A 13,132-nucleotide genomic window follows, 5' to 3' on the forward strand; every position below is an offset into this window, starting at 1 on the left:
CATCGACTTTGGAACCATTTCCCACGCGCATCGTCACCTTGTCCTTTGCCAGTGTTCGCTTAATCCGTAGTCCCTGTTTCGAGTTGCAAATATTAGCAACATAACCAGTATGAAATACCCAGGTGCTACTGCGAGCTCTAGTAAGTTACACATCAATAACATGTATATCACATATACCTTTGTTCACCTTGCCATCCTTCTTATCCACCAAATACTTGGGGCAGTTCCGCTTCAAGTCTCCAGTCTGCTTTGCAGTAGAAGCACTTAGTTTCAGGCTTAGGTCCAGATTTGGGTTTCTTCTCTTGAGCAGCAACTTGCTTGCTGTTCTTTTTGAAGTTCTCCTTCTTTTTCCCTTTGCCCTTTTTCTTGAAACCAGTGGTCTTGTTGACCATCAACACTTGATGCTCCTTTTTGATTTCTACCTCCGCAGCTTTTAGCATTGCGAAGAGCTCGGGAATAGTCTTATTCATCCCTTGCATATTATAGTTCATCACGAAGCTCTTGTAGCTAGGTGACAGTGATTGGAGAATTCTGTCAATGACGCAATCATCTGGAAGATTAACTTCCAATTGAATCAAGTGATTATTATACCCAGACATTTTGAGTATATGCTCACTGACAGAACTGTTCTCCTCCATCTTGCAGCTATAGAACTTATTGGAGACTTCATACCTCTCAATCCGGGCATTTGCTTGAAATATTAACTTCAACTCCTGGAACATCTCATATGCTCCATGACGTTCAAAACGTCGTTGAAGTCCCGATTCTAAGCCGTAAAGCATGGCACACTGAACTATCGAGTAGTCATCAGCTTTGCTCTGCCAGACGTTCATAACATCTGGTGTTGCTCCAGCAGCAGGCCTGGCACCCAGCGGTGCTTCCAGGACGTAATTCTTCTGTGCATCAATGAGGATAATCCTCAAGTTATGGACCCAGTCCGTGTAATTTCAAAAAAATTCCTACGCACACGCAAGATCATGGTGATGCATAGCAACGAGGGGAGAGTGTGATCTACGTACCCTTGTAGACCGACAGCGGAAGCGTTATATTAACGCAGTTGATGTAGTCGTACGTCTTCACGATCCGACCGATCCAAGCACCAAAACTACGGCACCTCCGAGTTTCAGCACACGTTCAGCTCGATGACGATCCCCGGACTCCGATCCAGCAAAGTGTCGGGGAAGAGTTCTGTCAGCACGACGGCGTGGTGACGATCTTGATATTCAACTGTCGCAGGGCTTCGCCTAAGCACCACTAGAATATTATCGAGGATTATGATGGAAGGGGGCACCGCACACGGCTAAGAAAACGATCACGTGGATCAACTTGTGTATCTAGGGGTGCCCCCTGCCTCCGTATATAAAGGAGCAAAAGGGGGGGTGCGGCCGGCCCTAGTAGGAGGCGCGCAGGAGGAGTCCTACTCCTACCGGGAGTAGGACTCCTCTCCCTTTCCTTGTCCAAGTAGGAGAGGGGGAAGGAAGGAAGAGAGGAGAGGAAGGAAAGGGGGGGGGGCGCCGCCCCTCCCTCCTTGTCCAATTCGGACTAGGGGGAGAGGGGGCGCGCGGCCTGCCCTGGCAGCCCCTCCTCTTCTCCACTTTAGGCCCATGAGGCCCATTAACCCCCCGGGGGGTTCCGGTAACCCCCCGGTACTCTGGTTTTATCCGAAACTTCCCCGGAACACTTTCGGTGTCCGAATATAGCCGTCCAATATATCAATCTTTATGTCTCGACCATTTCGAGACTCCTCGTTATGTCCGCGATCATATCCGGGACTCCAAACCAACTTCGGTACATCAAAACTTATAAACTCATAATATAACTATCATCGAAACCTTAAGCGTGCGGACCCTACGGGTTCGAGAACAATGTAGACATGACCGAGACATGTCTCCGGTCAATAACCAATAGCGGAACCTGGATGCTCATATTGGCTCCCACATATTCTACGAAGATCTTTATCGGTCAGACCGCATAACAACATACGGTGTTCCCTTTGTCATCGGTATGTTACTTGCCCGAGATTCGATCATCGGTATATCAATACCTAGTTCAATCTCGTTGCCGGCAAGTCTCTTTACTCGTTCCGTAATACATCATCTCGCAACTAACTCATTTAGTTGCATTGCTTGCAAGGCTTAGGTGATGTGCATTACCGAGAGGGCCCAGAGATACCTCTCCGACAATCGGAGTGACAAATCCTAATCTCGAAATACGCCAACCCAACATGTACCTTTGGAGACACCTGTAGAGCTCCTTTATAATCACCCAGTTACGTTGTGACGTTTGGTAGCACACAAAGTGTTCCTCCGGTAAACGGGAGTTGCATAATCTCATAGTCATAGGAACATGTATAAGTCATGAAGAAAGCAATAGCAACATACTAAACGATCGAGTGCTAAGCTAACGGAATGAGTCAAGTCAATCACATCATTCTCCTAATGATGTGATCCCGTTAATCAAATAACTACTCTTTGTCTATGGTTAGGAAACATAACCATCTTTGATTAACGAGCTAGTCAAGTAGAGGCATACTAGTGACACTCTGTTTGTCTATGTATTCACACATGTATTATGTTTCCGGTTAATACAATTCTAGCATGAATAATAAACATTTATCATGAAATAAGGAAATAAATAATAACTTTATTATTGCCTCTAGGGCATATTTTCTTAATTTTGTTCCTTGGAGCAGGGTCCAAGTCTCCTGGATCACGTTCGGTGAGAAAATCACGTTCCCGAAGATTTTATTCCGTTTGGACTCCGTTTGATATTCTGTTTATCCAAAACACTGAAATAGGCAAAAAACAGCAATTCTGGGCTGGGCCTCCGGTTAATAGGTTAGTCCCAAAAATAATATAAAAGTGGAAAATAAAGCCCAATATAGTCCAAAACAGTAGATAATATAGCATGGAGCAATCAAAAATTATAGATACGTGGGAGACGTATCACTCTTCATCATGCCGGAGACCGCTGGACATCGCCGAAAGTAAGTTTGGGGGCGAAGAGGAAGGGAGTGGAGTGGCTAGGGTTTGATCCGTTCAGCGGATCAGGACGAATTTATACGGGGTTAGGTGGGCCAGCGTAGACCAGATCCAACGTGGCGGATGCACCTAGGCCTCCTCATATCCGCACCAAATTTGGTTTGGATACAAGGGGTGCCGATCAATCCGGACGTCTGAGGCTGGTTTGAGGTGCTCGTCTGGATTATGTATGTTTGAGGATACTAGCAAAAGAGGTTGCGTTGCAATGGGAGAAAAATAGCTCATGCCCAATCATGAATCAAGACCTCAATAGATTCGCATTCTTTATTTAAACATCACATCCCATCTATGTTGTTGTAGTTTGTCTTCCGTCCCATTCTCGCCTACGATAATCTTAGTGCCTACAAAATCACAATGTGTTTGAATGTTGTCAATCCTAAATCATCTCTCTCTCTCGGCACAAGATGATAATACTTTCCCCTTGCTAGGTTTGCCAAGGCATGCATGCGCAGTAGGTTTCTTTCGTCTCCTATATTGTTTGTCGAGCTGTTCATTTGCAATTGAGATCGGCGCTCATACGAAGGAAAGACGGATCACACACTATTGATTAAAGTTTCACTCTAAATAGCATTTTAAAAGTAGTTAATAGATAAAATAATATCATATTCGGATTCTACACATTTTTTAATCAAATTTCATATATAACATGTTAAAATAGGAGTTAGGGTGTAGAAGATATGGATATTTCAAAAGAAAAAAACATGTTTTGTACTTAAAAGTAAGCTATGGGTTAATTACCAAAAATTGTAGGAGGGTTTATGTAAAAACAAAAAAGATTAGTTTTGTCAATTAAAAGTAAAATTGCGGCTTAATTACCCCAAACTGTAGTTTTTCTTTCGTAAAAATAGAAAAGTGATTCGTCTTCCACTTAAAGGTGTACTACGAGTTGATTCTTCAAAATGTAAGGTGGTTTTGTGTAAAAATGCTGACGGCGAACAGGTAGATGCAATCCGTATTTTATTAGTAGATATAGATAAGAGGTGTCGGTCAGCCTAAGCATTTTAGCCTGGTTTGAGGTATCATCTGGGTTAGGTATATTTGATCGGTCAATGGTCGGGCCGTCCGCTCGGACGTTTAAGGGAAATTTGAGAGTATATACAAGGTATTGAGAATGTATAGGGTATTAAAAACGCTTGATATGTTAGTATACATGAACACTACAATTGCAATGCATGAACTAACTTTAAATTATTGATGAACTTTTTAAATAAATGAACATCCTTTTAAAACCCCTGATTTTTTCTTTATAGAAAACTTTTTCATAGTACATGACTAGTTTTAAATGGACAGACACCTTTTTAATTCCGTGAACATTCTTTCGAGAAAATGCGTGAACACTTTCTAAAGTACATGAACATCCTTTTTATAAATGTGAGAACAGTTTTGAACTTATTAAGTTGTTTTGAAATGTGTTAAAAAATTCATAAGGCGCAAACACAATTTGAAACTAGATGAACATTTTTTTCTAAAGGTGTGAACACTATTTATAATTACACGGACATTTTTTAAATAGGCGAACAAATTTCAAGTACATGGCTTTTTAAAAATACGTGACATTTTTTAAAGGTGTGGACACTATTTAAAACTACAGTTTTTAGGGCGAATTTATAACTACTTGAACATTATTTGGAAATACACGAGCAATATTGTAGAATAGGCAAACAATTAAATTACTCAAACAATTTTGATTTTTTATACATTTTATTAATCGAATCTATTTATATAAAAGGAAGCAAAAAAATTAAAATAATTAAAACTGAAAACGAAACTGGAATCCTCGCAAAAAAAAGAAAGAAAAAAAACGAAACTGAAGGAAAAAACGAGCGAAAGAAGGAAACCAGGGAACTCGAGAGCGTCTCGGTTTGGGTTTGGGCGAAATATACACACGTCTTCCCTCGCAAACCCCTGTCGCCACACGGACACCGCCGCCCCCTCTACTCCTCTCTCCCGCCGCCGCGCCGCCCCGTAGACCCCCACGCCGCTGCGGACCTCTCCTCGGTCGCCGGCGGCGAGAAGGTCCTCTAGTCTCCGCCTCAACCCCTGGCAGGCCCTCTCCTCACTCCCTCCCCTTCCCTCCCCTCGGCCTCCGGCCCTCGCCGACCTCTCCTCCGCGAGTTTGTGACTCTGTGTCCGGTCAGGCCTCCCCCTGCCGCCAAGGCCAGGGGCCAGTCCGCCTCTGCCCTCCGGCCTCCCCGGCTCCCCTGCTCGGCTCGCCGCCCTCCACGGCACGTCTCCACCTCCGGCAGTCCAGCCTCCGTGGCTCTGTCCAAGGTATTTCCCCCCTCTGTTTTTAAACATATTTGAAGATTTTTTTTTTGTGAATGTCATTGCCTGTGATTGCTAGAAAGTAGTACCGTAGAAGATAAAAATTGAACTACTTGTTATGTGACTCATTTGTTACTTATGTGATTCACTAATTGCCAGATAGACATAATGAACCTAGTGACCACTACATCTCTTTATTATTTTCACTAATTGGTTGTACATTGAAATTGTTTGTCCAATGACCAATGTCCATCAGTCCAGGCCACATTGCCACTGCCACTGATTTCTGCTTTGTGTATTTGATGATGAAGATGTCCAAGTAGATTTGGCAGCTTTGGAACTTGATTCCGGTACCACTGCTAGTGTTGAGAGGGTATTTTCCTCGATGAATATGTGAAGAATCCACTAATAAGAAAGAAAAATGGGTGATAAATATTTGAACAACTGCTTGGTTGCATTCGTTGAGAGAGTAAGTCTGAGTTTGCATATTTGCTATGTTAGTTCATGGGGTTGATGCACATTTGCTGCTCTTGAAAAGGAAAAAGATGAATATGTGGAGTGAAACATATGCATTGGCTCACAATGTTTTTCTGCCATTTGCAGATTCCTGCTTGTAAGCAGCTTGATGGAGGCGATGGCCGCGAAACTAGTATTCCCCCAGGACAACCCACCACTTTCCATCATTTCTGCTGCTAAGATTGCAGTTGTTCCTATAACCACTGATCCCTGCCTCCCCTCAGGTTCAGTGCCCACACTACACTTCGGTTCTGGGTAAGTGATTACCTTTCAGTGTACATATTTAGGCTTTGACTTCCCCCCTCTGATTACTCATTTGCTTTCTTTTGACGTCAACTATGGATGATGTTATCATGATTTATGCTTGAATTGCCTCTTCTCTTTAATCTCTTCATTGTAATAATATCTGTGACTGTAAGAAATTATGTTAACGAAAATGGCGACCATTAGAACATTATGGGTTAACAAAAACAGTTTTTTTTGCTGAAACATGCTTTTCCACTACTCATTGCCCTTGTCAGTATTTATGTATGTTAATTTGTAGTGTCTCAATGAATCTATCATCATTCTGTACAGGGACTTTATACATGGTGTCAACACAGTTCTTCGCTATATTGCCCGTACTACATCTGTCTCCAGCTTCTATGGCGAGAACGCTATTCAGGAAGCACGTGTACGTTTCTGTTCCACATATGCTGCTTGTCAATGATTTTCAAGAATCGTCTCAGTATATTCTAAGCTATGTTTTTAAAGCGTCCCTAAGGCGACGCCTAGGCGTCGAAGCGCTCCCCCTCCGCTTTGGAAAATCGACCGCTTTGGGCGCCTAGGCGTCCATAGCGCCCGCCTAGGCGTCGCCTAGGCGCCAAAGCGCCCCCCCTCCCTAAGGCGGTAAGGCGTCGCCTTAAAAACATAGATTCTAAGTTGCCACTGTTATTATGCCTATGTAGGTTGATGAATGGCTCGAGTACGCACCACTCATTCTTTCAGGCTCTGAATTTGAAGCCGCTTGCTCATTTCTTGATGGATACTTGGCATCTCGAACCTTTTTGGTTGGTCATGGTCTGACAGTTGCTGACATTGTAGTGTGGTCAAACCTCAGAGGTAATTTCTGGCTTCTTTCGTTCATGTGTAGTTTAATGTTCTCTCCCTTTGTCTTACCCTGGAGGTCACAACTGTTTTCTTCACGAGCTGGTCAACGATGGGAAAGTTTAAGGAGGTCAAGGAAGTACCAAAACCTTGTCCGTTGGTTCAACAGCGTAGCTGTAGACTATGCACTAGAGGAAGTTACATCTGTTTATGTTGGAAAGCGAGCAATTGGCAAATCTCCCGCACCATGCCTGAAAGAAAAGATGCCTGGCTTGAAGAACACCTCAGGTCATGAGATAGATCTCCCAGGTGCAAAAGTTGGGGAGGTTTGCGTACGTTTTGCCCCAGAGCCTAGCGGATATCTCCACATTGGTCATGCTAAGGCTGCACTGTTGAACCAGTATTTTGCAGATAGATATAAAGGACGTCTCTTAGTTCGATTTGATGACACAAATCCTTCCAAAGAAAGCAGCGAATTTGTTGAGAACGTCCTGAAGGATATTGAGACCCTTGGAGTTAAATACGATGCAGTTACATACACATCGGATTATTTCCCAAAGCTAATGGAAATGGCCGAATGTTTGATTAAGCAGGGAAAGGCATATGTTGATGATACACCCAAGGATAAAATGAATACTGAAAGGAGGGACGGTGTGGAATCTAAATGTAGAAACAGTACTGTTGAGGAGAACTTGTTGTTGTGGAGTGAGATGGTTAATGGTACCAAGAGGGGTACTCAGTGCTGTGTGCGTGGTAAACTTGACATGCAGGACCCCAACAAATCACTTCGAGATCCTGTTTACTACCGTTGCAACCCTGATCCCCATCACCGAGTTGGCTCAAAATACAAGGTCTATCCAACATATGACTTTGCATGCCCATTTGTTGACGCATTGCAAGGAGTGACTCATGCTCTTCGTTCAAGTGAATATCATGATCGGAACGCACAGTACTACCGTATCCTTCAGGACATGGGGCTGCGGAGGGTTGAAATCTTTGAGTTCAGCAGACTGAATATGGTTTATACCGTCCTTAGCAAGCGCACGCTTCGCTGGTTTGTACAAAACAAGAAGGTGGACGACTGGACTGACGCACGCTTTCCCACTGTACAAGGCATATTACGCCGTGGCTTGAAGATTGAAGCCTTGATCCAGTTTATACTCGAGCAGGTAATCTACTAATGAGTTATCTTCTTCTCTATTATTATTATTATGTGTAAGTTTTGAGTTATTAACTCTCCTTTCTTTTTTTTGCATTTCCTATTTGTGAAGGGTGCTTCAAAGAATCTGAATCTCATGGAATGGGATAAACTCTGGACAATCAACAAGAAGATAATTGATCCAGTATGTGGAAGGCATACTGCTGTGCTGAAGGACAAAAGTGTGCCCTTGACACTTACTAATGGCCCAGAGGTACCATTCATTTGAATTTTACCTAGGCACAAGAAATGTGAGGGTGCTGGAAATAAGGCTATAACGTTCGCAAACAGAATTTGGCTAGAGTATGCTGATGCATCAGCCATTAGCGTGGGTGAGGAAGTCACTTTGATGGACTGGGGAAATGCTATCATTAAAGAAATCAAGACAGATGATGGAACAATTACTCAACTAGTTGGTGAACTCCATCCTGACGGGTCAGTGAAGATGACAAAGCTGAAGCTAACCTGGCTATCAGATATTGAAGACCTTGTGTCTCTCTCTTTGGTGGATTTTGACTACCTAATCATCAACAGAAAGGTGAGGCATCATGTTCTATGTTCAAGTCGGTAGGCTTGCAGTCACTTGAGCACCAGAACCGTTTCTTATACTACCTATTTGCTGCATTATTTACTTATTAATCTGTTCAACTATGCGTTGCTTGGCGAACTTATCTCTTCCATCAATGTGTCCATATTGTCTCAGTCAATCCTAATTCCTAAGTGGTACATCTATTCTTTTAGTCCTAATATGTGGCACTTTTGCAGCTGGAACTGGGAGAAGATGATAAGCCCGGAGGTGAGAAGTTCCTTGAAAATCTTAACCCATGCACCCGACGAGAAGCTTTAGCTCTTGGAGACCCAAACATGCGGAACATCAAGCGAGGAGAAGTTGTACAGCTCGAAAGGAAAGGCTATTACAGGTGTGATGTTCCATTTGTCGGGTCATCAAAACCAATCATGCTTTTTGCCATTCCCGATGGTCGACTGAAGTCCACGTCGATTGTTTCTGGAGCCTAGCTTCAACAAGTTATGTTGGGTAAATAGTTGGTACTTTTTGGACAAAAATCTTGCAACCATATTGGTATCCTCAGACTGAAATATGGAACTTCAGATTTCGGTTCTTCAGTGTCGCTGTGTAGTTCCTTTTGCATGTTTTGAGGACCTGTAGATTTGCGGAACAAATATCAAGATGATAATTGATTGATCTTCTCCACATCTGTGAGCCGTTCTGCTCTCTTCAGCATATGCTGTGTTGTTTAAGTTCTCACGTTTTTTTGTACTCCTAGATGCCGATCTATTGTGACCCAAATGGTCTTCCTAGTAGGACCTATTTGGTGTGATTCCCATATATGTTGACCGTTTCATGCAAAATTTGCTTTACTTTTAAATTGCACCCAAAACTTCTACGGTTAATTTTGGCAGTTTTTCTCTCTCTGTACCATTCGCACCTTGTTACACTGGCTGGGACCATGTCCCTTGATTTTTGTTCTCACTTGGTATAAACTATGCCTGCAATCTCTACATTTCTTCTTTTTGGGACAAATTTTTGTACATTTGGGAATCAAGGAACTAACTGGAACCTTTTTTTTAATTGAGGAATTAACTGGAACTGGTAGAACCTGAACCCTTGCTTAGGCATGAAAATAAGAATAGGGGAAGGGCAGCATCTATAGGAAATTAAGTAGTGAAAGGTTATATCGATAAAAAAAAGTAGTGAAAGGTTGTCGTGCCGACAAATACCGGCAAGGGCACATGTCCGCATGAGACCAAGAGGGAGGATGCGGCGTTTTTATTCCCCGAACTTTTAAAAGATTTATTCCATACTCCTAGGGTTCAAAAACAAGATACAGAAGGTAATGTGCAACATTGCACATTTTTTGACAATGGGTGGATTTTATTTACTCAATATAAAGTATGAATAGGATACAAACACAAATAGCACATACCCGGCCTCTGCATAATTAATATGCACACAGACAGCAAGTATCAAAGTCATATAAGACTAAAGCTATGCCTAAGCAAGGAAAAAGGAAATACCTAAGGCGATCAAATCTTTGATCGGTAAACTATAACAAATGACAACCTTATCCGCACCAGCTATCTCATGACCCCACACAGACGACAATGTTCTTCAGAGGAACACCTTTAGGAAGGGAGCGACGCACAAGCGTCGTCGTCACCGGACCGAATCACCAAAGGCTAGGTTCTAGGTTTTCACCCTAAAAGAACCAATCTGAGCATATCCGAATAATGCCTTCAACAAGGTAATGATGCAACATCGTCATTGTCAGGTATAACCATCTTGGCCAGACCTAGGTTTTCACCCTGGAACTCGAGACCGGGTGTTTAAGAAGCACCATCATCGAAGTCACTCATGTGTTGTCTCCACCATTTTTCCTCAATCAGCAACAGCGATGTGTGTGGTCGTTCATATATTACACCTCACTACCGAATGTAACCACCGGTTCTAGGGAGAGAGAAAAAAAATCCTCGTGAAGATCTTTCGGTGGTCATTGCAATCTGTGGCGAAGCCGCCGCTGCAGACCGGTGTAATCAACACCAATGACGCAACACACCATCACCACCTCACCAACGAGAGCCCTCTCCAATCCAATTGGCCCAGTAGACCATAGCGTCGGAAGGCGGATTTGTGCCGGATGCCGGATTCGCGTTCGAGTGCACAGGATTGCAGTGGACCATCTGCTCCACACCGGTGTATCAGATCTGGGCAAAACATGCACGGAGGTGCACACCGGTGAAGGACCAGGGCTAGAGCGGGGACACGTAGCTCCGCCAGCAACAACACAAAGGACCAAAGCCAAGGCGTCCAGCGGCTCATGGCTGGGGAGGCACGCCGAGATGGCGGTAGCACAGGTCAAGCGGCAGCGCATACCCGACATGGCGAGGTGAGATCCACGTAGGGGCAGGTCTGACCGGAGCACGGAGGGCGCGCAGAGGAACCCGCCGCCGCCAACCATCGACCGGGGCTTTACCCGGGCGGCACCGACCAGTGGCGGCAAGGGGAGGAAGGCATGGTGGGAGCCTGGAGCGGTGGCGGTAGCGGAGCCACCCGAATCTCCTCAGGGGACGACGCGAGGGCGTTGATCCATTTTTTCTGGGACGTCGTTAGCCGGATGCCCTTCGAATTAATTCATGTGTGATCTACTTGTGCAACATTGCAAATGATGAGAGATCAACATGACCTTAGTAGGACACTGGTCAGCACAATGTTGTTGTCCTAAACAAGCAAATATTGTCAAACATACCTTGAGCTTGAGTATGCACAAGAGTATTGTTCTTTTGGTCAATCGTGAGTGCTCTTACGTCTTCTTATTAATTAACTAGAGATAGTTGGAGAAATTTGGTTTGATCATGTGTAGGGAAGTTTTTAAGATCTCTCTTCTTGCATCCGCTTCATCTAGAGTTTGGTTGTCTAGTATGAAGTGTGTCTTCTTTATCTCCAAAAGATGGACAAGCCATGCTGCCAACTCCAGAGCCTTTGCCGCCGCTTGTAGCATCGACGTTGCCTGAGTAGCGGAATATGCAAACCCCTTCAGTGATACTCAATAATAATCAGAAACCTGCAGAATATGGCGAACCCATTCATTGGGGTACCCCATTCAGTGGCACACACCAATGGAACCCAACGGAGAGGCGGGAGGGGAGCCTTGGATTTGAGATCGGCAGCACCTTCCATATCAAGGAACCCCTTCCATATTTGAGATCCAGTCACACGAACCGACCTGGATCAAGGTCCTGCATATACACGGATACACCTCAATCTTAATCAAAAGCGTCAAACCAACAAGAGTTGTCCTACCCCCTTAAGCGCTGACCAACAAGAGTTCTCCCGCCCCCTATTGCCCACAACCACCGAGAGAACAACGAGATCATGGCTTCAGATCTTCGACCCGCCCCTGTCGGCGACTGACCGACCGATTGGGCTGACCTTCCTACGGGCGTACTCTCTCTTCTCGCATCAAACCACACCCCTTACGGCAGGGATTGACTGGGCATGGACACTGTTTGCCGTGGTGCGGCTCGGTATCCATCTCCGACATGCGTCCCTCGCCGCTCCCATGCGTTTTGCTCCCCTCTCATCATAGCACACCTTGCTTCTTGTGCTTTCTTGGCGGTGTCCACGCCCCCCGGCCCATTCCCTCTTGCACGAGCAGCTGCCACGGTACATCATCTCGGCGGGCCAGGGCGGATGGCTCCTCGTCGTCACAGAGGGACGCAGTTACATGCTTTTCAACTTTAGGTCCGACGCGCTCATACGACTTCCCTGCTTCCTCAACATGTTCGGCGACAAGAGGTTCATGCGGATAACCTCCGCCTCGATCGCGCCTCAGCCTCCAGCTCTCGACGCAGAGACGCCCGACATCATGTGGGCGCTATCATGGACGGTGGCGCCTGTCTAGGCTTCTGGCCCATGCGGTCCTACAAGGAGCGCTTCTTTTGGGCACCTGGGCTCGAGGGGGAGCAACTTGAAGACCTGATCTTCTTCAATGGCTCCCTCTTCGTCCTTAAGCACCAGGAGGGCATCTTCGAGGTCGTCCTCATCCCAGACCCGGAGCTGCAGGGCCTTCGCCTCCTGCCAGCGCAAGAGCACATCTTCTGCCCCGCGGATACCCCAGCCTGGACTCGCGCTGCCCCAAGGCGGTGGTGGCGTGGTTCTTGGTCGAGAGTCGTGGGGAACTTTTGATGGTCGTTCATATCGTGTCCACCGTTGTGCTAGAGAGCCCCGAGTGATGACGGGCTGATCTTCGGTGCGTAGGCCCCGCCTCTGATGGTATCCTTCACCGATGGGTCACCCAAGACCTTGGCCACCGTCTTATGTTTGTCGACGGAGGGTGCTCGCGCTGTTGGGGAACGTAGCAGAAATTCAAAAATTTTCCTACGTAACACCAAGATCTATCTATGGAGAGACCAGCAACGAGTAGAAAGGGGAGTGCATCTACATACCCTTGTAGATCGCTAAGCGGAAGCGTTCAAGTGAACGGGGTTGATGGAGTCGTACTCGTCG

At 45.3% G+C, this 13,132-nt stretch overlaps 1 protein-coding gene across 1 annotated transcript; it reads left to right on the top strand.

The window, feature by feature from the left end:
* Positions 1 to 4,961: 4,961 nt before the first annotated feature.
* Positions 4,962 to 9,319, top strand: LOC119287569 (glutamate--tRNA ligase, cytoplasmic-like). The gene is made up of 7 exons (XM_037567136.1): positions 4,962 to 5,312; positions 5,910 to 6,077; positions 6,399 to 6,495; positions 6,770 to 8,077; positions 8,180 to 8,320; positions 8,398 to 8,644; positions 8,872 to 9,319. Exons 2-6 carry the CDS (start codon positions 5,932 to 5,934, stop codon positions 8,416 to 8,418), a joined length of 1,713 nt encoding a protein of 570 aa, XP_037423033.1. The 5' UTR covers positions 4,962 to 5,312; positions 5,910 to 5,931; the 3' UTR covers positions 8,419 to 8,644; positions 8,872 to 9,319.
* The last annotated feature ends 3,813 nt before the right edge of the window (positions 9,320 to 13,132 follow it).

This window comes from Triticum dicoccoides, chromosome 1A, assembly GCF_002162155.2.
Source record: "Triticum dicoccoides isolate Atlit2015 ecotype Zavitan chromosome 1A, WEW_v2.0, whole genome shotgun sequence".
NCBI lineage: Eukaryota > Viridiplantae > Streptophyta > Magnoliopsida > Poales > Poaceae > Triticum > Triticum dicoccoides.

What these genes read in the sequence shown, in the direction of transcription:
- LOC119287569 (XM_037567136.1), top strand. Translation starts at nt 5,932, where the DNA reads ATGGAGGCGATGGCCGCGAAACTAGTATTCCCCCAGGACAACCCACCA. An exon ending in TCCAGTTTATACTCGAGCAG is followed by an intron (nt 8,078 to 8,179) that starts GTAATCTACTAA and finishes CTATTTGTGAAG; the next exon opens with GGTGCTTCAAAGAATCTGAA. An exon ending in CACTTACTAATGGCCCAGAG is followed by an intron (nt 8,321 to 8,397) that starts GTACCATTCATT and finishes GTTCGCAAACAG; the next exon opens with AATTTGGCTAGAGTATGCTG.